General features: G+C 43.1%; 1 protein-coding gene and 1 long non-coding RNA gene across 3 annotated transcripts; both read right to left on the reverse strand.

The window, feature by feature from the left end:
* Positions 1–348: 348 nt before the first annotated feature.
* INSIG1 (insulin induced gene 1) lies at positions 349–11442 on the reverse strand. Of its 2 annotated transcripts, none has more exons than XM_054815917.1 (6): positions 11315–11442; positions 10302–10711; positions 8135–8259; positions 7279–7445; positions 6746–6845; positions 349–2649 (listed from the first exon to the last, which is right to left on the reverse strand). In XM_054815917.1, the coding sequence occupies exons 2-6, from the start codon at positions 10693–10695 to the stop codon at positions 2620–2622; spliced, it is 816 nt and encodes a 271-aa protein (XP_054671892.1). In that variant the 5' UTR covers positions 10696–10711; positions 11315–11442; the 3' UTR covers positions 349–2619. The 2 variants fall into 2 exon arrangements, with proteins under 2 accessions (XP_054671892.1, XP_054671891.1); XM_054815916.1 differs by having other exon boundaries at positions 11161–11375.
* Positions 11443–15983: 4541 nt separating this feature from the next.
* LOC129202659 (uncharacterized) lies at positions 15984–18201 on the reverse strand. Its single transcript, XR_008575782.1, has 2 exons — positions 17971–18201; positions 15984–17343 (listed from the first exon to the last, which is right to left on the reverse strand). It is a non-coding gene; the product is annotated as an uncharacterized LOC129202659 (long non-coding RNA).
* Positions 18202–25554: the final 7353 nt, after the last annotated feature.

Here is a 25554-nt window from a genome sequence, read left to right on the forward strand (position 1 = left end):
CAATCACCAAGCCACAAAAGAAATTTGCCTGTTTACCCTGCTCCCTCCATATTTTATTTCAAATTACGAATTTCAGCATCTTAGAAGACAATGTAATAAGATTCTGTACCTTAAGTCACATAACCAAAACAGACATTTATGCCGCTTTCTTGGCACAATAGCAAGACTGTTTTTCTTCAACTGGCTGGAAGTCCCTCTAAAAGCTAACGTCTCCAAGTTCAGTTTAGGGGTTTGGTTTTTTTTTCAGTCACGGTGTATGCATGACTGAATATTTGTTATGCAACCATAACAACTTTCTTTCAAGAAAGATTCCTGCATAATGTGAATACAGAGAATCCAAGGCAAACATGACTTGATCTTAAAACTTTAATAGTAAAAAAAGTGTAAAACCAAACACACTGCTGAAAACTCATCAGTAAGAATGAGAATTTAAGTGTTCAAATTCAGAATAGTGCAAATTTTCTTCACTCCCCTCCCCACCTCTTCCAAACTTAAATCACTTTGGTTAAGATACTCAGAAGTATTGGCAAAAAATGAACTTTTGACTTACATTTTTGGCTGCATTATTCCTAACACATACAGATTTAGTTTCAGTCTTTACAAATAAATCTTAAATATTTCTCTATCAATCAAATATCCATAGAGATCACAGTCATCTTTACTGGTTTTATAACGTTTTGAAATGGGTTTCAGGATGGTTACAAAACTGTCTCCCCAGCAGGTAGCATACTTCTTAAAACAGCTGAGTTGATCCAGTTGATCTTATTTCTTCAAGTAGTCCTATAAAATGTGATTATTCAGGTTTTAAACATTTGAGGAAGGAGCTTATACCAATGAAATTAATCTTGATTTACACCAAAGCAAGATTAGAATTGGGGTCCGCTCTGTGATATAGACTTTGTGCTAACTTTTCCTGCTACAAAAAAGCACAAGCAGCAGTTATAGCATTCCCTTAGAAGAGTGAAAACAGCCAGAACACTGCTACCTGGCCTCAACATCTTTTTTGATGGGTCACTCTTTAACCAATGCCTCTAACTATATCTGAAGCCATGTAAGATTGGAAATGAACACACACACACAAAAAAAAATTGCATAATACAAAATGGCAAATCCATAAAAGTTTACAAGTACACCATAACCACAAAATTGGAGTATTTCTAAAAATTTGGGTTCAATGAAAGATACAACAGAACTAGCTTTACTAGTTAAATAAATTATTGCTCCATTTGACTCCATGCAGCATTGAAATGAACTCAGAACCCTTTTCTCTTTAATCTCTCATAAGAAATGATCGATATTGAAGAGAACATGAGGCTCAGATTTACTGTACATTGCACTTCAACTTTTAAGACCTAATACTTGCTATTTAGGTCTCCTGTGGTCTAAGCTATCAAATGAATACGTTGTGCTCACCAGAACTAAGTATTAAGAAACACCAAATGTTTAACGTAGTGACATAAGCACTTTTTTTTTTTTAAGAAGGCAATCACAGATTGCAAGTTCTATAGGGTTGTGAAAAAACAAGTAGTGATCTCTTTCAGAAGCTGAACTGAGAAAACAAGCCGTTTGCTATTCTTCACATAAAGTTTAAATCACATTTTAGGCCCGCTTCTGTTTCCAATCATTGCAGTCAAAACCCTGACTCAAACAGAAGCAAGATCAAGGACACCTCTGGGACGAAACTGCAAACCTCAGGAGCTGGGGGCACATACTCAATGGCCAAGCCATGGCCTGCAATGCACGTTTTTTTCAGTGACACCAGACATTTAAGATACCCGAGACCTCCTTCAGTGAGATACTGAAGCGTATGTCTAATATTAAGCAGTACTCACACACACTTACATTTCTTACTGAATTAGGACCAGAACTTGATTCTTACAAATCTAACTGCAAGCTTCAGAAGTAATGAAATTTCCAGTCACAATTTCTTGATAAAGTTCCCATTTGAACAAGATTGTCTCCAGTGTTCACCTATCGTACTGAAGTAATTCAGAGATTCCAAACTAAGTGACTTCTAAGCTTTCGTCCCTCCAACCTTCTCCACCATCAAAGACAGAAACTTAATGCAGCATTACAAGTAAGGGCATGATTCCTTCATAAGACTCCTAAAAGCATTAATGCAATGCCTTTAATCTGTTTTGATCACTCGTATTTTTAAATAACCCTATTTTTTAAAGATTTGGATAAATACTATTCCTATTAAACCATACTTCATCATTGTTAAGCACCATCGATCTACTTCCTTTGGGCACTGATACAAGAGCTTGTAATTAAATTTCAGTTTCAAGGCTTTAAAATACGGCAGCTGCTTCAATAACTTACATTGGAATCTAATACTTGGAAAACTGCCACTTAGCCTGAACAGTTGTCTGCAACTTGGTGTTAAACTCTTCCAGAGAACAGCCATACGCAAATGCTTATGCGGTAATTCAGGGTAAGATTTCAAGATAAGCAGTTAATTTCACTTGGCTATTCTAAGAGTGGATTAATATTTTTTTCCACAAGTCATTTGTGCAGTGAGCCCATAAAGAGATTATTTTTTCTAAATAATCTTCAATTTAAAACAGGAACGCATCTTCGTAATGTTGCTTTCACTGGCACCATGCTCTCTTCAAAGATTTAGTCATTGTGTGGTTTCTCTGGAATACCCTATGGACAAAAAAACCAAATGCATATTATATTTTAATGCCATCTGAGAATTGACTACATTATGCAGTATTTTCAATGATTAAATAGTCAACTAGCTTCAGTTAGGCTGACAATGACCTAGCAGACATGGCTTCTTATAAGGGCTCAACAAGGACATGCTCCTCAACTGTGGACAAAGAAGTCACTATGGGTCTGTGCTGCCTCAATTAGTGGATTTGATAAATCCATCTACCAATCCTACTGCTTTTTATAAGCTTTTGTTAGCTTTCCTCCCTATCTGAGCTTATTTCTTAACAAAAGGTACACACTGCTTCATTTAATGGGCATTAATTAATTTTATTTTATTTTTTTAACAGCCCTCTTTCAAACTGTCTTCAAGCATAAGTTACTTTATTTTCCAATCAAGGACTGGTATCAGATAGGCTTACTCACTTTCTCCTAAGTCCCTTTTCTAGTATGAAACCCTATAGTAGGTCAGTGTAAGAAATTTAACCAACTTTTCTTTAAAACAAAGTTTGTAGCATATTATTCTCATTCTAGAGCCAAAATGCCACTGTATTTGTAAGTACTGAATGCATTTGCAGTTCTGCAGCCTCAAGCAGTACAAAACAATAGGTATTTGTTAGGTCCAAGTTCTGAATACCACCGTAGTTTGCCAGATGTTGAGAATGATGGTTACAGCTCAAAATGAAGCGTTGCCATCCATTTAACCCAGCCGATGAGTACTGACTGAGCAACTTTAGGTGTCATAATGAGCAGTGAGAGCTGATGGTGGCAGCAGCACCTTTACCTTTTCTTTTGAAATCAAGCTATTAAAGAAAATGTTGGATTTCATCCTCAAGCTGATAGCAAAAAGCCAAAACAAACAAACAAACAAACCCCAAGACCCTCTGCTAACAGCAGGTTTGCTTTAAGGTAACACTGCACTTGGCTACTGCATGTAAGCTCACTTGAAATCCAGTGACTGAAAAGCAGCAAGCATTTCCCAGCTAATGTTTCTCAGGATGGGAGGGGATGTCTCAGAGATACTTCTCATCTGACTTCTAATTTCTTTTCTGACTGCAAAAGCTAGGCAGGGGCCGAGGAAGAAGCAAGGCAACTTCACTACAGCATTTTCCACATGTGACACCTTCTACTCTAGAATGCCCAGAAAACATTTACTGTTTGATCTGCAACTGTCACATGCAGCTAAACAGCTCAGGGACTACAGGAGAACATAGCTACAAAAATAACTGGTTTATTCAGGTTTAGCTTAAAAAAATGCAATACTCCCACCTTCTTGCCACATTCGCAATGGCCGACAAAACAGACTGATGCTTCTGGGTCATCTCTATAGAAGAAATAACTAGTAGACTGAATGCTACCATTGTTTTAGAGTGGAATTCTTTGAATTTCCAGCACTGAATGCTTCACAGTGACTTGCAGAAGTGTTCCTACAAAAATGTTGGGCTTCTCCAATTTTTCTCAGACTAAGTAATGGTAATGTAAAACACATGAGAAGATACTTCTAGATAACCAGAACAGAATACTTTGCCTTTCCAACTTCTTTCTTTCTTTGTAAGGAAGATGACAAGATTGACAGAAAAGTCACAGGCAGGAGCCAGTCCAATTTTAACTACATTCAGATGAGACGCCAGGTGAAAAGTAGTCAAAGGGAAAAAAGAAAAAGTTCCATGTGCCTAAATTTATTTTTGCTCTTTCTTCAAGGCTCCCTTCCTCTGCTTTCTAAGATAAGAAGCATAGCAACTGGAAGTACTGCCTATGCCAGTGTGAAATACAGAACTGTAGCATCTAACTCACTATAATTTTATTCTGAGACTCTGCTTTCAATAGCAAAGTTTAAATAAAACTATATTAATTTATCTTTTTCACTTCATGTGAGTGACAAATTTAAAGAGAAATTATACCCTCTCTTCCATCCAGAGAAACCTTGACAGGCTTGAGAGGTGGGCCCATGAGAACCGCATGAAGTTCAACAAGGCCAAGTGCAAGGTCCTGCACGTGGGTCGGCACAATCCGAAGCACAGCTATAGGCTGGACGAGGAATGGATTGAGAGCAGCCCTGAGGAGAAGGACTTGGGGGTATTGATTGATGAGAAGCTCAACATGAGCTGGCAGCGTGCGCTTGCAGCCCAGAAAGCCAACTGTGTCCTGGGCTGCATCACCAGCAGCGTGACCAGCAGGTTGAGGGAGGTGATCCTGCCCTTTACTCTGCTCTTGTGAGACCCCACCTGCAGTACTGCATCCAGCTCTGGGGGCCCCAGTACAGAAGAGACATGGAGCTGTTGGAGAGAGTCCAGAGGAGGGCCACGAAGTTGATCAGAGGGCTGGAGCACCTCTCCTATGAGGACAGGCTGAGAGAGTTGGGGTTGTTCAGCCTGGAGAAAAGGCGGCTCCGGCGACACCTTATAGCAGCCTGCCAGTACCTGAAGGGGCCTACAGGAAAGCTGGTGAGGGACTGTTTATCAGGGGGTGTAGTGACAGGACAAGGGGCAATGGGTTTAAGCTGAAGGAGGGTCGATTTAGATTAGATGTTAGAAAGAAATTCTTTACTGTTAGAGTGGTGAGGTACTGGAACAGGTTGCCCAGAGAAGCTGTGGATGCCCCATCCCTGGAAGTGTTCAAGGCCAGGTTGGATGGAGCTTTGGGCAACCTGGCCTAGTGGAGGGTGTCCCTGCCCATGGCAGGGGCTTGGAACTAGATGGTCTTTGAGGTCCCTTCCAACCCAAACCATTCTGTGATTCTATGATTCCCCTTGCACATGTAGTCCTACGGAAACACACATGCAGATAGTATGCACCACTGGGATTTGAAGGGGGAGTAGTGAGGTTGTATTTTAAAGAACCTCAGAGCAATCCCAAAATTGACTGTGAAGTTAAAATTGTGACCATATGCCCAGAAATCTGTAACTTGGTATCAAGTCAGCATGAAAGAAAAACCTCAAGAACAGCAGTAGATTTGCCCCATACATTTTTTTTTTTTAAAAACATCCTTTTCTAAAAGAGGTTACTGTTAATTTAGTGTAACTGAGAATCAATACTAAAGAAACTGATGTTTAGTATTAGCCAGTGGTGGTCAAGCAACGTGGCTCTCTTCCCTAGCTTGCCTGCAAGCCTGTCCATCTGCAGCACCAAATTCAGACTATCCATATTAGAGGTACATTAGCATCCATCCACTGGGTTAGCAAGAGGAGGCAGAAGAGACAGGAAGCCTGTTCCAGGAAAGACAGCTAGCTTTAGACTAATCCTTTTACTCACTCATGGTTCAATCCCAAAAAGCAGCTCTCCTCTTTAGTAAACAGTTCAGGAACTCCCAAGTCTACAAATGCCCTTCCTTCAGTAAAAATTAAAGGCACCTAAATCACAGCAGCCTTAGAGAAGTGAAATACTTCAAGGATATTTTCCATGATAAAGGACTTAGGTAGCAAAGATGACAGAAGTTAAATCAATACAGTATTAATTATTACTATTCATCACTGTCAGAACACTCTTCACAACCAAGCCTTAGGCTGATGTGCAAACATACAGCCAGGTTTACTCTGAAGTATGCTACAAGGAAATAGTTACTTAAGAACCTAGCAAATGAGATAGTCATTTATACTATATATCCCATATACGGAGTGATACTTGAGCTACATCTTAAGTGATCAGAAAGAGCATATTTGATTCCAGAGTGGTGGAATTTAATGCTATATAGGGACATTTCCTTTCATCTACATAACAAAAATGCTTTACTACATAAATAATTAGAGAAAGTCCATCTGTGTCTCAGTTTTCTAGCCACCTTAGATGCTAATTCAAAGTATTGACAGAGCAGGAGTGATTAAGATTCTCACCAGAAGTGGCATGCTGATTACAGTCTTATTTAGGCTGTTGCTGGAAAAAGTTAGCTACAGGAGATACTCAAACACTTACTATGACAATTCCCACTCTACTGGCAACACAGGTGGTACGCTTACATTTCAACTCTTGGGAACATATCTATGTATCTCTGTCAATTTGTGAGTCATACCCTTGAAGGCATAGTTTGTTCTTGGACCAACAACAATGGAAGGTATTTGGCTTGTTAAAGGAAACGCTAATTATACAGTAATTACCATAGCCAGTTGGCGTCCTATGTTTCCTACAGTCACACCTCCAGAGAAAAATATACATGGGAGCCAAGAACGGATGTAAAGAAAATCTGGGGATGTATACCTAGTAAACAAAAAGAAATGTTAGAGACAAGTTATTATCATCACGTTACGTACTGTTAACAAGATGCTATAGAATTCTTTCCCTGGGCCCAAACAAAAAAACCCAGTAATACAGGAGGAGAAATAGGGAAACAAAATTAAGTCTGTTAACTTAATAAGCTTCTAAAAGGCAGTTAATGATACTCCAAGCCAGTAGAAGTTCAGTTTGCTGAGCTGTTACCATTTCAACATACATCCCAATTTGTCTGCTCCCCCACCCTCCACCCCCAGTTCTCAATCAGATCATTTGGAACAACTGGACAATTAGCTGCCTTAGATAAACAGAATGTCTTATTACAATAACATGTCAAATATGTTAATAACTAACTTGCAGGGCATGTGCACTGTTAGTTAAGACAACAGAGTTGAAATAGTATTTTAAAAGCATAACTTACTGATAAACACCATTATATACAAGAAACTGGGTTATCAGTGTTGCTACAAAGGCTATTGTAATTCCAAGTCCGAGACCACTTCTTGAACGATCAAATGTCCACCAAAGACCCAGTGATAAGGCTGCTAGAGTCAGGGACAGCTGGACGTTGTTTGCAAAATCTAATTTCTGGAAAAAGATGTTAAGGACAATCCTTTTAAGTCTGCAGACATCCTGCTGCTGAAACTGAACGAGGGAGAACTCAAACTGAAAGTGACCGTGACTCTGTATCTCTAAATACAATACATTAAGGATCCGGTTTTCAGACCTGCCGAGCAATCGTAGCTCTCGCTGACTTGGACTGGAGTGTGAGTGCAAAGACAACATCAATTTTCATCACACTGAGCATCTAAAGAATATACTATATTGCCATATATTTAACTTTTATGGATTTTTGTCTCAAGTAACCCAGTTATCCCTGCTGATTTAGGTTTTCTGCTCATACCATCATTATTCCACACAAAGAACACTCTTACTGAACAGTTCAGTGTACCCCACCAGTTAATTGTGGAAAGTATTAGATGTAGACAACATACAGATTAAAATAACACAACTTACACTATTGTACTTGCAGTTAAACCAGACATACTATGATGTCTATCCCTCCCCGTTCTCAGAACCCCCCTTCCCAACTACTTTTAAGTGAACTGTGTTATTTATCTTAAAGTAACTACTGCTGTCTACTGCAGGTCTCAGAAGTTTATGTCTCTGCCAGTAGCACCATCCTTACCTTTGTAATTCTCCCAGACATGAATGGGAGAGACAGTTTCATGACAACTAAGTACATCGAGCAACAACGTAAACTAGTTTAAGGATACAGCACTTGCATGATTAATGCCAACGAAAACTGCTATACATCGCATTACGCTGGCCCACTCTCTCTTGAATTTGTGTGGCTCCCCAAGGTGGCTGTCAATGCAGGGATACAGCAGGCCAACGACAGCTGCAAGAGAAGTAACACTACTTGTACTAACCATTATACAATGATTACTTCAATATTACTAAATATTAGTTTGGCAATTAAGTGCTTGACAAAGTACTGTAAGCCTGATGAGGAAAAGACAATTATTACCCCCCGCCTTTAGAAAAAGAAAAACCCTACTCCAACAAGAAATATTCTGTTTGAACCTTTAAAGCAGAGATATATATTGCGATGTTAAGCTACTTGACTTCAAGCTCCTTTTCTCCCACGAGCATCTCTCATTTGACATCCTGAGCAGATGCTTGTTTTGTACCAATAAATAACAAAGCATAACAAAAAGCTTAATCACAGTTAGGAATGGAATATGCATGTATTGCTCACATGCAAAGCAGATAGTTTTATGAAGCTGACTCATTAGCCGTGAATCAGGCCCTGAATGAAATACTCGCCTGGACTCAAAAGTTTCTTGGCAGAGCTGCCTTCTCTCCTTCTGCTGGACTGTAATTCAGCCTATGCTGCCATCCAAATCAGATGAATTTTGATACCAAATAGAAGCAGAGCTGAACTTAAAGAAGTACCTGCCATCAGTCATATTTATGGCAGGGAAAAATAACTACTCATACTATTAACCAGACACAGTTTCTATCTTCATATAGCATCTTCTCAGCCTTATCAGTTTGCAAATTGGTCGCATAACAAAAATACAGGCTCACGTTAGCCCAGTGGCTAGCACAAACACTAGTGAGTTTAATGCTTCTAAGCCTTGCAACTCCATGTGTTGCCACCAACTCCAGGGTCACACGTGCTGCTTTAACTGTATGTAATATGTACGTTTGTTTTCTTTCACACCTTTTTTTTCCCCCTCCTTAAACTCCTAAGAGGAATAACTTCTACATTAAGAAGGCTACAAGACATACCATTCTAAGAAAAACATGTGATCTGATGCTGAAACAGTTTCATTATTCTGATGCCAGTTACCAGGCCTGTTATGGTAACAGCTAAATGCCAAAGTTTAATCCAACTGTGACAAGACTATGAGAACTCTCATTGGAGCGTATCTTGTGGCAACTTTTTTACTATGCAGTTTATCATCCATACTCCCTTACGATGAGGTACAAATAGCACACGACGGTATCACTGCATTAAAAAAACCGCAAACTGATGGAAGAGTTGTTTAAAGTACTTACAATGCAAATTGAAAAAGATCAGAGTGGCTTTATTTCCTAAGATTTACCACCTTTTTAATCCCCCAACCCTTCATCAAGGCCTTGTTTAGTTTTGACAAGGATAGGAGGGAATTATTAACGCTGGTGCACCGGTAAGTGCCGGCTGCTGCGCCAACCGCACCGCGGCCCGGGTTTTCTGGGGTATTTAGCCCTGCAGCTGTGGCGGCGGCCCGGGCAGCTGGCAGGGGTGGGCAGGGGTGGGCAGCGGTGGGCAGCGGGCAGGGGCGGGCAGCGCTCCGCCGCACGTGACTTCCTTGTTTTCAGCCCAGCCCGTGGCCAGTTCGTGCCGACAGCCAATGGCGAGCGCTGCCCGCCACTCACCAGTTCGCCGGCAGCCAATGGCCGGCGAGGGGCGGGGACGCGCGGCGGCGGAGCACCACGGAGCGGCCCCACCGCGCCCACTCGTGCCCCACGGCGGGGCACAGGGGGAAAGTGGGGAAATCCGGCACTGAACTCACCCTGCCACGGGAAAAACACGGCGGCAGCTGCGTGGGGAGCGCGTGTTTACACGCTGGCCTCCGCGCCACGGCGCTGGAGCTGCTCACTGGCGCTTCCAGGCCGCACCGCGCTGCGGGAGAAATAACACTTTACCCACATTCAGAGTGCACCAGCTCAAAAAAAAGCCTTCGGACACGCGGGAAACGCGTGGGTGGATCTTGCACGTGGACAAAGCTGGAGCGGGCACGCATCCTTCCAAAAGCCAGAGTTCCCATCACTCGCTGCGTGATGGAAGTGGTAAGCTCGCACACGCACAGGTCACAAATTCAGCCCCACCACCTCTCCTCCCCACGGGAGGATGGGGGGGGGGGAAGTCACTCGTAGAGGTCAGTAACTCACCTGCTGCTGTCCCGCAGCACGGGGGCACCCACCAGGCGGAGGAGAAGAGAGTGGAAATCACTTCATCGGGGAACAGAGTCACGTTTCTCTGGATCTGCAGCAAGTTCAGCACCAGGGCCATGAAAGCACCGACGACGAAGAGGACCACGCTCCTCTGCACCAGGTGTTGACTCAAGTTCAAGGTGCTGCTGCTGCTGGAGGTGCTGCTGGCACTGGAGGTGCTGGGGCTGCGTGCTCCGTGACCCACCAACGTCAGCGAGGGGCTGGAGACGGAGGAGCTCAGCATCTCGCCCACCTTGGCGGCCAGCCCGGCTGCCGTGTCCCCTGGCTGGGTTTTGTGCCTTCCCCTGGCAGTGCAGGAACAGCTCCCGGCGCAGTTCTCCAACCTGGGCATCGGTCCTACCGGCGTCCTGAAACACACGCGCACGGACAGCCTGTTAAACCCCCCAACGACGGGTCAGGTCGACCCCTTACACACCACTGACACGCACCGCCGCCTCCTCAGGCATCGGCCAGGCTCCAGAGGCACCGGGCAACGGCTCGGAGACCGACGGGCCGGAGGGGAAGGCAGGAGCGCTGCAGGAGCGGGGTGACCTGACCCACCTGAGCAGCTACAGGGCCAGGGGCTGTGCAGGCTCGGCCTGGCAGCGGCGGGGTCCCCGGCCCCAGCGACCCGAGATGCTCGACCCCGGGGGAGGACGCGGACAGGGACGCTCGCGCCCGCGGCTCCCGTCAGACCCGCGCAGCCCCTTCTCCTTTGGGGACGAGGTTCGCTTCCCGGCTCGGGGGCGTAAAACCGACCCCTCCCCTCTCCTCTCCCCGCCGGGCACCGAGGGCGCGGGCCTCCCCGTTCTCTCACCTCAGGGGGCTGCGCCCACCGCCTCGGCCCGTGAGGGAGGGCGAACGGCCGTCGCTCTGCCGCCTCCCTCCCGGCTCGCCGCCGCCGGCCCGCGCCCCGTGTAAGGTTTATAAGCCCCCAGCCGCGGATGTCACGTTACCCGCCGCCGACCTACCCGCGGCCGCAGGCAGCGACGGGCCCGCCGCTCCGCTCCGCCACCCCTCCCCTCGGGCCGGGCCGCGCCGGGGGGGGCGGGGCCGGGCGCGAGCGCCGAGCGCGGGAGCCACCGCGCCAGCCCGGGCGCCCGCGTCCAGTCGGGTGAGGCACGACAGCCAATCCCGGCCGGGCGGCTGATATGACGTGCGGGACACACCACCCGCCTTCCCCCCCCCCGCCCGCCCCGCGGCCGACGGCGGTAGGACCGCGCGGCGCCGCCGGCCCGTCTCCCCCCCCCCCCTTCTGCCCCCCCCCTCCCGGTAACCCCCTCCCTTCTCTCGCGCCGGGCCGCGGCCAATGGCGGGCGGGGCGTGAGCGCGAGGAGGGCGCGCACCGCCTCGGGGCGTGGGGGCGGCACGCGAGGCGCCGTCAGCGCTCCCCCGCCGACGGCTGTAACCGCCCGCTGAGGGGGAGCCCTGAGAGCAGCCCTGGCAGAGCTGCACCCCCAGCCCGCCCCGGGGTGGCGGCGGTGCTGATGGTGGTGGTGAAGGAGGTGGTGGTGGAGATGGTGGCGGTGGCGATGGTGGAGATAGTGGTGGTGGAGATATTGGTGGTGGTGGTGATGGTGGAGATACTGGTAGTGATGATGATGGAGATATTGGTGGTGGCGGTGGTGGTGGTGGCCTCTGCAGCCCAGCCCTCACCTGCTCGCCCAGCCCACCATAGTGGCCTTGGGAGATGGCAGTTAGTCATGGGGAAGGTTGAAGGTGTCTGCTGCGGCATGTCCTCAAGATGAAGGGATCGGTGATCCTGGCTGTTGTAATTCTAAAATGATGGTGTAAGGTGATCCTGTCAAACCCAGACGCTGCGTCAGCAGCCAGCCATGGGGTGCCTGGCAGATCCCAGATTTCTGACTGTTATCGGTGCTGACAACTTGAGCAGCTACTCTGGCAGCACCTGCAAAGCCTGGGTTGTGATGCACTCAGCCTGGTGTAGTGTCATAAAAATACAGTTAAATGCAAGTTCACCCTCTGGATTCTGCAAGGGTCTGGAAATGGGCCTAGCAGAGATGGTTAACTGTGTGTGCTGTGCACCATGTTAAGGGTTCAGCACCAACAGTGGTCTACACAGCAGGACGCAGCTGCTCGGCTTCTTTTTTAAGATACTGGTTCTCCAGGACACACTGGAGGCTGGTGTGTTGATAGTAGTATTTACTGGATTTCTTGTTTATTTAGCTGGCCTTGCTGGAGCCAGCAGGTCTTCTTTTTCACATGAAGAATGCCGTCTTTACACCTGGGAAGAATAGAGGACCCAATGGCTGCCCAAGGTAAGGTAAGGATTTAAGAATAGTTGCTGGCCACGCCCATGATGGGCAAAATGATGGTCCAAGTTCTTGGATCATTGGTGTTCAATGGTGTTTCAATGATGGTTCCAGCTGTCTTTCATTGATGTGTTAAAGGTAACAAATAAAAAATATGGAATCAATTAAAGATACAGAATGAGGCAGGTCCTCTGTATATGGTAAAAATTCATCTGTGATATGCTTATCCCTTCTGATCTTTGCTCAGTTCTAGCTGGGATGCAAAGCGTTTGGATAGCTGAGCCTGCTGAGCAAGGTGCACTCGACTGTCTTCGTGATGGCCAAATTGTTAGTGCCACTGTTGGAAGTCACAGAAGAGCCCAGTATTTTTCTCTTAATATTGACTATCCTGGGATCGGCCCAGTCCTGCCTTGCAGACTTCACTGCTCAACCACCTTATATGTGTCTTCTGTACATGGAATTGTAAATATTCAGTTTCTATTGCTGTTTTATCTCAATAGTGTACTGAAACAGCTTTTGATTTTAGTCTCATATGCTAAAATTGTTTGGATTCCTCTGTCAGTTTTTTTAAGACATGATTTATTTCCCTTCTGTTTTTTTTCTGACTCAGTGGACCTGCACTATAAGTTTGAGTTAACTATTTTCAGAGAAAACAGTCTTAATATATTGTCAGCATTTTATGGGTTCCTCTGCAGAAACATTTGATTTATGCGAGGAAATCACATGCAAACATAACACTTCCCTTCATGGCAACTGTGTACGAGTTTTGAACTGACAGACAATCTATCTGTATCCCTGGACTGCTAAGCAGTACCTTTGGCAGCTCTAAATAAGGGTGAGAACTCATTCCCTGGGAAATTTTGTTGTTGAATCACTTTGAGATTTATCAGCAGGACCACGGATCTGAGATAAAATGACCCGTCTTTGTAAGAAATTTCTTTCTGGAGTTGACCTATGGGAAACAAATATAATTCATCCTTGCTTGTGCTACATCTCTACTTTATTTGAAAAGAGATCTTTTTGTATTAATTTTTTTTTCCCCTGAGTATTACCCATATTCTCAGTGCCTGGGCAGAGTTCACATTCCCTTGTGCTGCGTCTGCCAGTTTTCTTACCTGAAAGAACCTCTTAACCTTTTTTTTTAATCCTATGTTTTTCCTTTCCTCATGGCTATATCTCCTTTGCTACTTCCTGCAGCATTTTTTTTTTTTCATATTCATAATATCATGTGGTGGTGCCCTTTCTTCCAGGCTTCTTTTGGACAGCAGAGACCAACTTCTGAGATGGGAAAACTTGCTGCAGCTTTGCTGAATCCAGCAGAAGCAATACAATCATGCACCAGTTGAGAAATTGGCCCGAAGCTTGTTTCTCTTGAAGTTACCTGCTTAGAAGAAGTGTTTAATGCCCCTTTATGTTCATGTTGCTTTACAGTCGTATTGCTTTACATTTCCTTTTAGAATCCTAAAAAGGGTTAGGCCTCTGCATGCTTTGATTAATGCCTGAAATTTTATGCTTAATAGTTATTTCTGGAAAGAAGTGCTCATGTGTCTTTGTAAGATTAATGACATCGTTATTTTTATCTCAGTCCTTAGCAAAGACAGCAGAATCTGGAAGTACTCAGCATCACTGCTCATTACATAAATAAATAATTTCACCTGTTCTTTCATGCTTTCGGTATTAAAGTCTGTGACGTTCTGCAATGTGACAATGTGCTTGTCTCGCAAAGACTCTTTCATGGGCCTTTCAGGCAGGAAGCTTAGGATATGTGGACATTTTATTTTTCTCCCTACTTAAAGTAGATCAAAAAATGAGCTGGCTACTGATACAATCTCAGAAGGCAGTGGCAGAGAATCACAGAGCAAGACCTGTATTATGCCTAAAGCTGCTCTCCCTCTGCTTCACTGGAGACTTTGGAATTTATTCACCTTCAAGACTTTCTCCTATTGATACAGAGAATAGAAACCTTCCCAGTCATAAGCTAAGCCTTAATCTCCCATGTCTCCATAAAAGGATTGAGTGATGTGCATTGCTTGATTCCTGATGCCAACCTTATGTACAAGAGTTCAAAAAATCTTTTGACATCAGCAGCAGTTTATCAGACTGAGTTCTTTGCTTTAGGGGCAGTCTCTGGTGCAGTTGTGTGAATTCTCAGGAATCTGCGGCAAAGCCTGCAGATCGCATGGTGCTTTCTTGGAGGTGAGGGTACCTTGGTAATAAATGGCGTGTGCTGAGTTCTGTAGCATAGTTTTGTGAAATTGCCCAAGTCCTAGCGCAGGATCTCATTAAAAGCTAAAAGGAGAAGGACGGGGAGTGACAATAAGCAGTATGGGAAATATACAGATTCTGAACAAGACAAACCCTAGCCAGAACACTTCAGGCATGTAAAACAAAGGGGTAAAACAAAATGTGTTGGTGGTTAGTATACAATTGAGTCATCCACAGTGAGCAGAACTTAAAAACTCAGCTGCTTTTGCATAATCTGAGAGTTAGAAATTATAGGTGGAGTCTGAGCATGGAAATTAAACCCTGAGATATCCTAAGATACCCTGAGATATCCTAACAAAGCTCTAACTTTTTGCAGTTAATAATAATGCAGTGGGCATATGACAAATGTTAATTGAAGTTAGTTTGTTTAGTTGCCGACATTTCTCTAGCTGCTTTTTTTACTGGAACAAAACGGAAAAAAACAATTATATGTAGGCTGCAGTCTTTAAGTGTCTATAAATTCATGTAACAACTATCATATAATTAGCTAATCAACATCCCACATGCAGCTGTGGGTACTGACTCACTGTCAATGAACCTCTGTCCTGACAGAAAGACAGTGTCTTTGTTTTGGTTTCAACTTCATTCATCACCGTTGTTCTGCATATTTATGGAGCAGCAAGTTCAATGAGTTCATACTTCTAGACGGTGATTTGCTCTAAATTTCATTGTGAAAAAATACTATTTGCTGGTTATATTGTTGTTGAAAAAATTACTTCTTTGACATTAGTAGGTTTCTGAGGCTGATATGAGCAGTGTTACTGAGGCAAGCTGTTCTGTCCATGGTTAAAAATCGTTGGAATTCTGGTCTTGCTATATTTACATTTATGCATTTATTTTTACTACCTCCAGATCTTTAAAGATACTAATTAGAAGCGGTATTTTTTGTTTTTTGTTTTTACAATAGCTATGACATAAAAAGCAGGGCACTATAAGGAACAAGTTTCCTCGAAAGTGAAATTATTGGCTATAATGCCATGTAAATGAGGCAATCGTCATATGAAGGAATGGCCAGTTTCCTATAGTAGAAGTCCAAGTCATGATAGTCTAAAGAATAGGTGAAATAAAGAGATGTATCATCATTAAAAAAACAGAAGGAACATTGTCTTTTATATGCATTTATTTCTTGATGGAAACAGGACTTGCCTGAAGAAGAAAACTAAGTACATTTCTCTCACCGATCCTTCTACAATATCAGGTTTTGTAAAAGGGTTCCTCCAGGGTATGTGTGCAAGCATGCCTGGGGTTGCTTGTAAACTCAAATGTTTTTTGCTTGTTTGGCGACCTGGGACTCGGTCATTCCCATACAGGATAAAAAGGAAATTTTCTCAAGGATTGCAAAGTGAACCAAGTTCCTCTGATAGCCCTCTTCTCGTGGTAGACAGTTCCAGCACTTTTCATCCTCTTATGATGGCAACATTCCCACTTACTCTTGTCATATGTGCCTGAGGAAGGTACTTCTGGAATTCCTATGCTAGCTTGTAGGGTTAACCGTGAAGCCACTGCAAAGGAGTTACTCCTCCAGTATAAGCTTTAGATTTTATCATGCTACAGTGCGGGAGATGTGTAGTGACACTCTCCTGTAGCTGTTCAGCCTGGAATGAGTAGTCACACAGGAGAGGAAGGAACTTCACAGCATCCTCATTTTCCAAGCTCTCCTCAGTATGTTAGGTAGGAGGACTATTTGCATCTAGGAGAGCTAGTTGCAGCCTCGATGTCTGATGAGATAGCCAAGGTCTAAATCAGATGAGCAGTTCTCTGCTCTGCCCCTTCCTTCCCTGTCCTTACTGCGGCAGTAACTATAAATAGCAGAGCTGTGGCTCCAGAGAATAGACTCAGTGTCACACACTCTGGTTCTATCTGTACATCTTCATGTCCCTTAAACTCTGGAGCACAGTGTCAGATAGCTGTTGCTATTGTATGGGAAACACTTTCTTCCAGAGCTTGTCACATAGGATGATTCTGCCCAATTCACATTGCTTTTTTTTGAAAAAAACCCAAGTACTTTAAGACATCTATAGCTCATCTTCCAGGACAATGTTATCACTGTATGAAAGAGGTCAGAGGAGATGCCCAAGTACTGCAGTGCCTCTTCCAGGCTGCCACCTTGAAAGCGTGAATTTGTAGAGCTAATCTCACCATGAAGTGCAAGTGATTAACTTTGATTTTTTTCTCCCATCATGCTGTAGAGTCATATATTCAGAGAACAGTCTTGGTTTTGAACAGGTCATTGGGAAGAGCTTTCCAGGGTAGAGCTCACAATGCAACCAAGAAGAGCAATGCAGAGGAAAAACAACATCGAGGAGAGAGCTTGTGTATGCACTACTGCATGATGTGATATGCAAGTGTGGCTTCCATGTTGCATCATAATTAGTACTGTAAACATTGCCATTTTTCAGGCAAAATCTTAAGATTCCCATTCCAGTGATTACATCAGTACTCTTAAAGGCAGTTCACTATACCTAGGTGATAAGAATTGCTGTTAGGTATGTTTTCAGGTTGCCAAGCTGAACTTTACGTTAAAAAACTGCAGCATATGGGAAACCTACAATGTTGCCCGGAGCAATACTTAGAAACTGCTGAAGGTAGGTTATGCTGAAAAATGTATTTACTTAAAGCCAAACCCTTCAACTTTTACCCATAAAAGGACACACTTGTAATAATGAGATCAGGCAACTTGCATGCAAACTCAAAGGACATAATTATGTGCTAGATTGTACTAGTTATATGCTCATGTAACTCTTGCTATCATTGTAATGCAGGATTCAAACATACCACAGTAAATTTTACTATTTTTACAGATACTGCTAACAGATTAGTCTTAAATCAAATACTAGATTAGGATTCTGCAAATTTCATCTTGTGAATGATCTGAGCTGCACACTGCCAGCTTCACTTGCTATTCAGGCTTATTTTGGGATGTTGCTTATGCAAAGCACTGAAAGAGTTCAAAACACACAGGAGAACGATGTGCACGGTTTAGGAACGTGCGCTGCACTCACTCAGTTTGCTCAGATTAACACATGTAATGGCGGTGCCGAAGTTAGTAGCTTTCAATTGCTGTTGGAGAGAGCAGGGGGAAATAGTACCTCCAGAGAGCTGCTGAGATCCCAGTTTGGCTGGACCGGTCTTGGGAGGTGCCTGTTTCTCTCCTGACTGCAGCGGAAGCTTCTGCTTTCTTTATTCAGAAGTAAGTGAAGTAGGATAGATTCAAGCTTTGAGGTCACAGGGCAACTGTGTTTCTACCCTGTTATCATATGGAATGGTCTATAGGTCCAGAACTCACCTAGGTTTCACTGTTTGGTCAGGTTTGTTTGTGTATTGCCTCACAAGGTCAGGTGTTCATGATATTTGTGAAGATGAGATTGGTGATTTCACATCTATTGCAGAGGCTCAGAAACTGTGATTGCAAAAAGGCCTCACAGCAAACATGCCAAGAGGCATTAACCTCTTGGGTGTTACTAGTTTCTTACGTCCCACATCCAGCAAGTGAGAAACAAACACAAGGAATAAAGAACGATAACCCCGTCAGAGGAAACAGAAGAAACAAATGCGAAATGCGTCAAGATATAATGGCTTTGTGTCCCATCTGAGATGCTAAAAAGTCTCTGCATCCCATCTGAGAAGCTATCGGTCTTCTCATCAGCCAACCTTGGCATCTATTCAACTGAATATGTATTTAATTTTCTCATATGCACAGGAGGAATCTCAGCTGGAAAAATCAGACAGGCATCTATCCATTTGCAGCACAAAGATTTGCGGATATCAACGAGAACTTGCCCCTATTTTTTAACATTTAAGAATCTGCTGGGTTTGCTGCTTTGTGGTTAGCTGGTTGCCTATGTTTGCATGTGGAAATCTTTGTTCTTGCCCCGTGTTGTTTCTCTGGAATGCTATGAGCAGTTGTTTTTGTTTATTCATACTCGGGTGGAGCTAACTGTCTAATTGGTACATATTTTCAATGTTATACTTGCACGCGCAGAAGACAAAGAGGGCTGGATTCCTGTTGACATAAATGGCCTTTTATACCAGCCCAGCAATGTAAAGGCTTAAATACAGTTGACAACAAGGCCACTTCTTATGGTCAGACTGTATAAAGTGGATTTAGTATAAATGTCATGTCCATGTTTCTTTCTAATTACAGATGGACTATAATTTCCAGTTGGGAGGTCTTGTGATTGCAACCGTGAAGGGGGAAGCTGCCTTATTCACTAACTTCATGTTCAAAAGTGCTTGACTTCCACTGGGACTTGGCCCTGTTGAAAACGAGGCATTTATTTACCAGCCTGTCTTTGGACATCAAGGGTGAGTTTTCCACAGATGTAGAAATTTCCTAAGTGAACATTAATAGATCCAAATGCCTGAAGCTGTTTTGAAAATTGCAAGCCTGTGGTGCTCATAGGAGGCGTGTTCGTATATATAATAAATACTTGTATAAACCTTACCAGGTGACTATTGCGTGTGTTATCATTAGCTAAGCTACAAAGTACACTATAAAGATCTACACACATATGAACAGATTGTAATGAAGACTTATGACTGAAGAGACTGTTAATAGGTAATTGAGCCTTTCTTCATGTAAAGGTTAATAAAAACGGTTGTGACATAAGGAGAAGTGAAACTGAACTTCACAGTTGAGGTGTTGTGTAGACCTGACCCCAGTTTAGCTTCTATGCAGCTGTAGCTATGAAAGCCTGGAGCTTATCATGAACTGATCTATCCTGCCTAGTCTTGAAAGAATTGCGTAGTCTCATAGTGCCATTGCTTCACACATGCCTTAAGGGAACAAGTGTCTGTCTGTAGGTCTAAGAAAAAACTTTAATATATGAGAGTTTTAATTTGTTAACAATTACTTGTCTTGTTTGAAATTCTCACTATATTTCTTCAAGGTTTCTTCTAGTGTTCCTGTCTGAATAACATATCTGGATTCTCCATAGAAATAAATCCTGCTGCTATTTCATGTTGAAGATGAAGTATGTCCATCATATTTATTCTTGTCTTCAAAAAATAAATAGGAATAATTTAGAGTTTCACTTCCACAGGGCCAAACTCTGATGCTGTTAGACTGTCTGGTATCTTATTTCATCATTAGTTCCACTGGGCTCATTGATACTGATCGTGGTGCAAAGTATACCTCAGACTGAGTAAAACTTCCCCATCTATTTTAAGCCTTTTATTACCACAGTGTAGCCATCCACTCCTCCACTCCTCCTTGTCCTTTACTGCAGGTCCCAGATTTTTGTCTGCCTTTACAAGGTGTGTATTGAAGCTCAGATTGTCTCTGAGCAAGCGTTCATTGACTGGGTAGTCAGCCCTATCTCTACCTCTGCATAGTTATTCCTGTTACCAGTCCCCGCAGTGCGCTCACGGATCTCCCCGTGTAATCATTCTGGGAAGCAGAATGGGGACGTGAGCCAGGTAACACAGATTGCCTTGCTGTTTTCAGCTGTATCCCTTCTCTGATCTAATCAATCCACTTCTCATCCATCCCTATGAACAGTGTAGTGAGTGAGAATAAGCTGCTACAGAGGAATGGAGCCTGCTGAGATCTCTTGTACCACCGCCTGTTTTGCCTTCCCTGCTTGGCAAGCATGTTTCACTTCAGTTTACCACCAAGCCATTTCACAAGGGCTGTGCTGAGTAGTGTCCTATGAGCTCACACCTGTCAGCTGATGGCAAACTGACTGTAACTTTTCTTGTTGGGGTCTGTGTAAGCTCCTTTGTAGATTCTTGTAAGCTCATGTCAAGCATTTCCCTCAGTCACACGTAACTAAAATTTATAAAAAAGCCCATATGATTCTGTTTTTCCTTGCTACCTTCATTCTGCAAACATCTTGAACTTTATTTGCTTAGTGACCTTTATCCAGTTGTAAAATCAGGTTAAAATTGTTCAGTGGTTTTAGAGGTACAGGATAGGTAGGAAAGTGAATACTAGACCGGGCAGCAAGGCTGAATAAATCTTTTTTCATTAAGAAAGCAGGCTAACAATGGCACCACTTCCCTCCCCCGACTCGATATTGGTTAACATGCTAAATATATACAATCTTCCTTGTGATTTGAGATTAGTATTACCAATCCCATTTCTCTACAGTGTTTTTCCTGCTTCTTGTGTGTAAACGATCTGTAGTAATAGTACAGCGGCACCTAATCCTCATCTTTTGGCAGCCACCCATGAAAATTAGTTCCTCCTTCCAGTCTTGCCTTTTCTCTGGGTGCTGTGTTTAGTGACGCTGGTGATACGTGCGTGAGTAGCCGAGGACATTTCTCACTCTCCATCAGACCTTTATTCCACCATCACTGTGTTTTCTGAATACTTCTATCTGGTTTTGCCCGAAGATTTGGACAAAGCTTTCTAACCTGGATTATATATGTATTTCATTGACTTTACTGTGAATGCTTATCTGAGTTGGGCAAGCAGAATTTGTCCTGTTGTTTGGTCTTGGAATATTACTGAAGACTCATTTAAGTAGCAGAGAAGCTTTCATGAGGTTGAGGAAGGAATGTGTCCTTTTATGCTTCCGTTCACCCACCTGGATCTGCTGAAGCCAAGTCTTGTCCATTCACAAGAAAAATTTCGTCATGAATAGCTGGTATTTGGATTGGCAGCCAGCCGGAAATGCCTAAATGCCCAATGAATTTTCCCACAAGCAAAAGTTAAATTTGCACTTGAAATTTTTAAGCACATGTTTAAAGTCCACAACCTGATTTGCTGAAGGAGGTCATTAACAGTTTGCTTTGTATTAGGAAATACCCTTTACCAATAAATTTCAATGGGAAAAGCAAAAACCTGGGTTTGTTCAAAAAAATTCATTCATGAAAAATTCTTTTGAATGAAAAAGGAAATTTGCAATTTTTTTAAAGACTCTATCTGGTATGAGTGTTTTAGTCTAGACTAACTGTACATTTTGCCACTAATTCAACTGATGTTTGAGATAACAGTATTAAGAATTATTGGCATGTCTTTAGTGTTCCTGTCTGAAGAACATATCTGGATTCTCCATAGAAATAAATCCTGCTGCTATTTCATGTTGAAGATGAAGTATGTCCATCAATATCTTTCCCAGGGGAACAGAGAGAAGAAGGACTGGGAGAAGGTGGTTCAGCAAACACATTCCTTGTGACGAGCAAACTTGCATAGTAGCTTGTCTTTAACTTTTCCCAAGCAGTGGAGCATGTCATTGCTTTTGCAATAAACCATTCTTCAGGAACAGAAACAAAGCAGCTGAAAAACAATTAAAAACATAATTTTATGTAATACTGTCCATCAAACAACTTTACTTAGTCTTTTTGAAAGTGTGCTCTTCAGCATGAAACAAAGACTGGCAGAAGTGCAAGGAGAACAGAATATTTAAGACCAGTGGAAGCATGGTTGACCTTTTGCCCTAAAGAAATGGCTTGATGAGAAGATCTTTGGCTTAAACCAAACATTAGTAAAATAATTTGGATCTAGGCTTGAGGTAATGATGTTTAGCAAAACTGCTGCAAAGACTTTTTTACTGCCCAGAGTGATACTGAGCTGAATGAATGCTCTAGGAGTGTGCTGTGCGCCAACCCACAGCTGCATAGTTGATCAATCCTACCTTTTGGGAAAAAATGGAATTTGTGCTGAGGTATGAAATTTTAAATTCAGGTCATTTACAAAGATTTGTTCCCAATAGTTCAAATCCTGTTTTTTCTCATCTCGTGCAGTTCCTTTATAGTTTAGTGCACAGTATATGAAGAAGGCAAACTAAGCTTTATCCTCCTTTGGAGAGCTATTAGTAACAGATCCACTGACTCAACTGCTTAAAAGAATCATGGAATCATAAAATCATAGAATGTCCTGAGTTGGAAGGGACCCATAAGGATCATTGAGTCCAATTCCTGGCTCCACACAGGACCAGCCAAATCAGAGCATATGACAGAGAGCATTATCCAGACGCTTCTTGAACTCAGTCAAGCTTGGTGCCGTAACCACTTCCTTGGGGAGCCTGTTCCAGTGCCCAACCACCCTCTCAGTGAAGAACCTTTTCCTAATATCCAACCTAAACCTCCCCCATCACAGCTTCATTCCATTCCCACGAGTTCTATCATTGGTCACGCGAGGGAGGAGATCAGTGCCTGCCCCTTCGCTCCCCTTCGTGAGGAAGTTGTAGGCTGCGATGAGGTCGCCCCTCAGTCTCCTCTTCTCTAGGCTGAACAAACGAAGGGACTTCAGCCTCTCTTCGTATGTCTTCCCCTCTAGACCCTTCACCATCTTTGTTGCCCTCCTTTGGACACTCTCCAATAGTTTTATGTCCTTTTTGTACTGTGGCGCCCAAAACTGCACACAGTACTCGAGGTGCAAGTACTACCAGCGCAGTGTAGAGTGGGACAATCACTTCCCTAGACCGGCTAGCAATGGCATGCTTGATGCACCCCAGGATATGGTTGGTGTATCCTGGGGACAAAGCCCAAAATTTGGTTCTTTTTTCCAGACTAACTCACATAAAACTTCTCTCCTTCCTTGGCCCACAGTCCTATGAAGTGTCAACACATAACTAAAGAACAAGAGAAAATACAACAAACCTTAATATCTATGACTGGATTAGCTATCGTGTTAGTGTTGCTAGTGACGTCTGCTTTCTTCTTGTTTCCCCAAAGTGCCTGAGCCATAGCTGTTTCAAACTGATTTCCTATTTCCTATTTCCTTTCCTCATTTAGACCATCTGATAATGCCACCAGACATTATTTTGTCTCCTGAGAAGACTGAAAGGGGGAGGATCCAAAGCTGGTTTAAATTCACTTTTCTCTACTCACCCCTTAATCTGTGTCAAGTTATGCTGGATATGCTGTTCCAAGAGACAGCTCAGGCTTCTTTATCTGCCTTAGTAGCACTGCTTTGCTTTTTCAAGTCAGCAAGCAAGAAGCCATGCCTTAAATAAGCCACTTCATTATCTTTTGTTTTGGATCATTTGAGTTGTTTTTCTAAAAAAAAAAAAAAAAAAAGTTTATCACTGATAATAATTAAAATATGCATTTTTCCTTGTCGATCATAAATTGAATGGACAGTTTGCAGTCATTTGCCTACCATTTCAATGTGGAAATCAATTCTCAGTTATCTACGCATGGCTTGTCTGGATTGCAGATTAACCAGGCTGGGGATGCACTGACTTCAGTTTATTTACTACGTGAAAAGTTGACTTTGGATCAGTAGGCTGTATTGATTCAAGCAGAGTGTTGCATGAACATCTGTCAAACCCATGGCTCCCTCCAGTTCAGCAGCAGATTATCTGCGCCATGGCCTCTCCAATAGCCTCTGCGGGCTCCCATGGCTGCGTGCAGAATCAGCTGTCATGATAAGGCTCCTGAAGGAGCACGGAGAGGGCAAGGCAGAGATATAACACTTCTTTGCACTCTTAGCTTGTGTCAAGCTGGGCTTATTTATGCTCTGGGACCTGTGGTGGCAGCCCCTCAGCTGTCTGAAGCTGAGAAAAGAGTCTTCTTTGCTCCTTAAACTACCAGCACAGGACAGATTTCCAACTTTAAACTAGTTAGTTACTAGTTAGTTTAATTTAGATAGTACTAAATTGGAGTAGACTGAATACACTGTACTTGTAGGCAAGGCTGCTGTTTCCAAAAACCGGTCATGGCTACAGCAAGCTCTAGTTCCATGCATTTCCCTGCTCGTGGCCCCAGCAAAATGGTTTTCCTTTTCACCTTCAGCAGCAAACACAGACTGTTTGACCATAATTTGTATTTACTTTAAATTAATAGAATGTTGTGAGTTTAGGCCTTAATGCAGGTCATCGGTTCAATTTTAAGTGTTTAAGTAATAGACTACATATTAAAAAGATATCAACAAAAAGGATCTAGTTTGGTTTGTTTCACTGAAAAAAATATAGATTTGTATTTCTCTTGTTATCTTTATCTTTTATTATTCCAAAGAGATTCTGAATAGAGGTGCTATCTCACTTTTAACTGTGCCCTTGCAATCTTATAATCAGTCAAACCAGTACTTTATTTTTCTGTTGAAAGCAAGTAGAAGTAATTAACTTATGTATTGCATCCATGTCTTTGCAGGTCTTTCATTTTCAGGAAGTATCTGCACTAGCAGGATTTTTTTTTTTTTTTAATTTCAGACTCTTCAAAACTCCTGAGCTTCTACAGGAAAGCCAGTGCTTTCAGCACCATATGGGAGTACTTGATGCCTTGTAGCACTATGTCCCAGGAGTTCGATCCTGTACACACTGAAGTCATTGACCATATTCACATTGACGTCAGTGTGGCAATTGGAATCCTGGGGTAGCAGGATTATTTCTCCCACTGAATAACTGGTCCTGGATTTTAGGATGTTTCCCCATTCTGTTACGCACATCCAAAAGTTATTTATCCATATGTGCTTCTGGCAGTCTGTATTGCTAGATGACCTATTTTTGCAAGAATCAAAAGCTTATGACAGCAGGAGGGTTTTATTGGTCCTTGCTGGGCTGGTGTGCTGACACCATTGCAGTGAGAGTGCTCACGGTCAATGACAGTGCAAGTCCTCGCTAAGCAAACTAATTTCCTGCCGACTCTGCAGAACCTCCTAAATCAACCACTGACTAGCAGTGCATACTCGAGAGGATGGGCACATACGGCGCGTTTTCTATTAACAGAGCCGACCCCAAGGCTAACTAGCAAGCATAGCCAGTGTAGTGATGGAAGAGAGGAGT

Source organism: Grus americana, chromosome 2, assembly GCF_028858705.1.
Source record: "Grus americana isolate bGruAme1 chromosome 2, bGruAme1.mat, whole genome shotgun sequence".
Classification (NCBI taxonomy): domain Eukaryota; kingdom Metazoa; phylum Chordata; class Aves; order Gruiformes; family Gruidae; genus Grus; species Grus americana.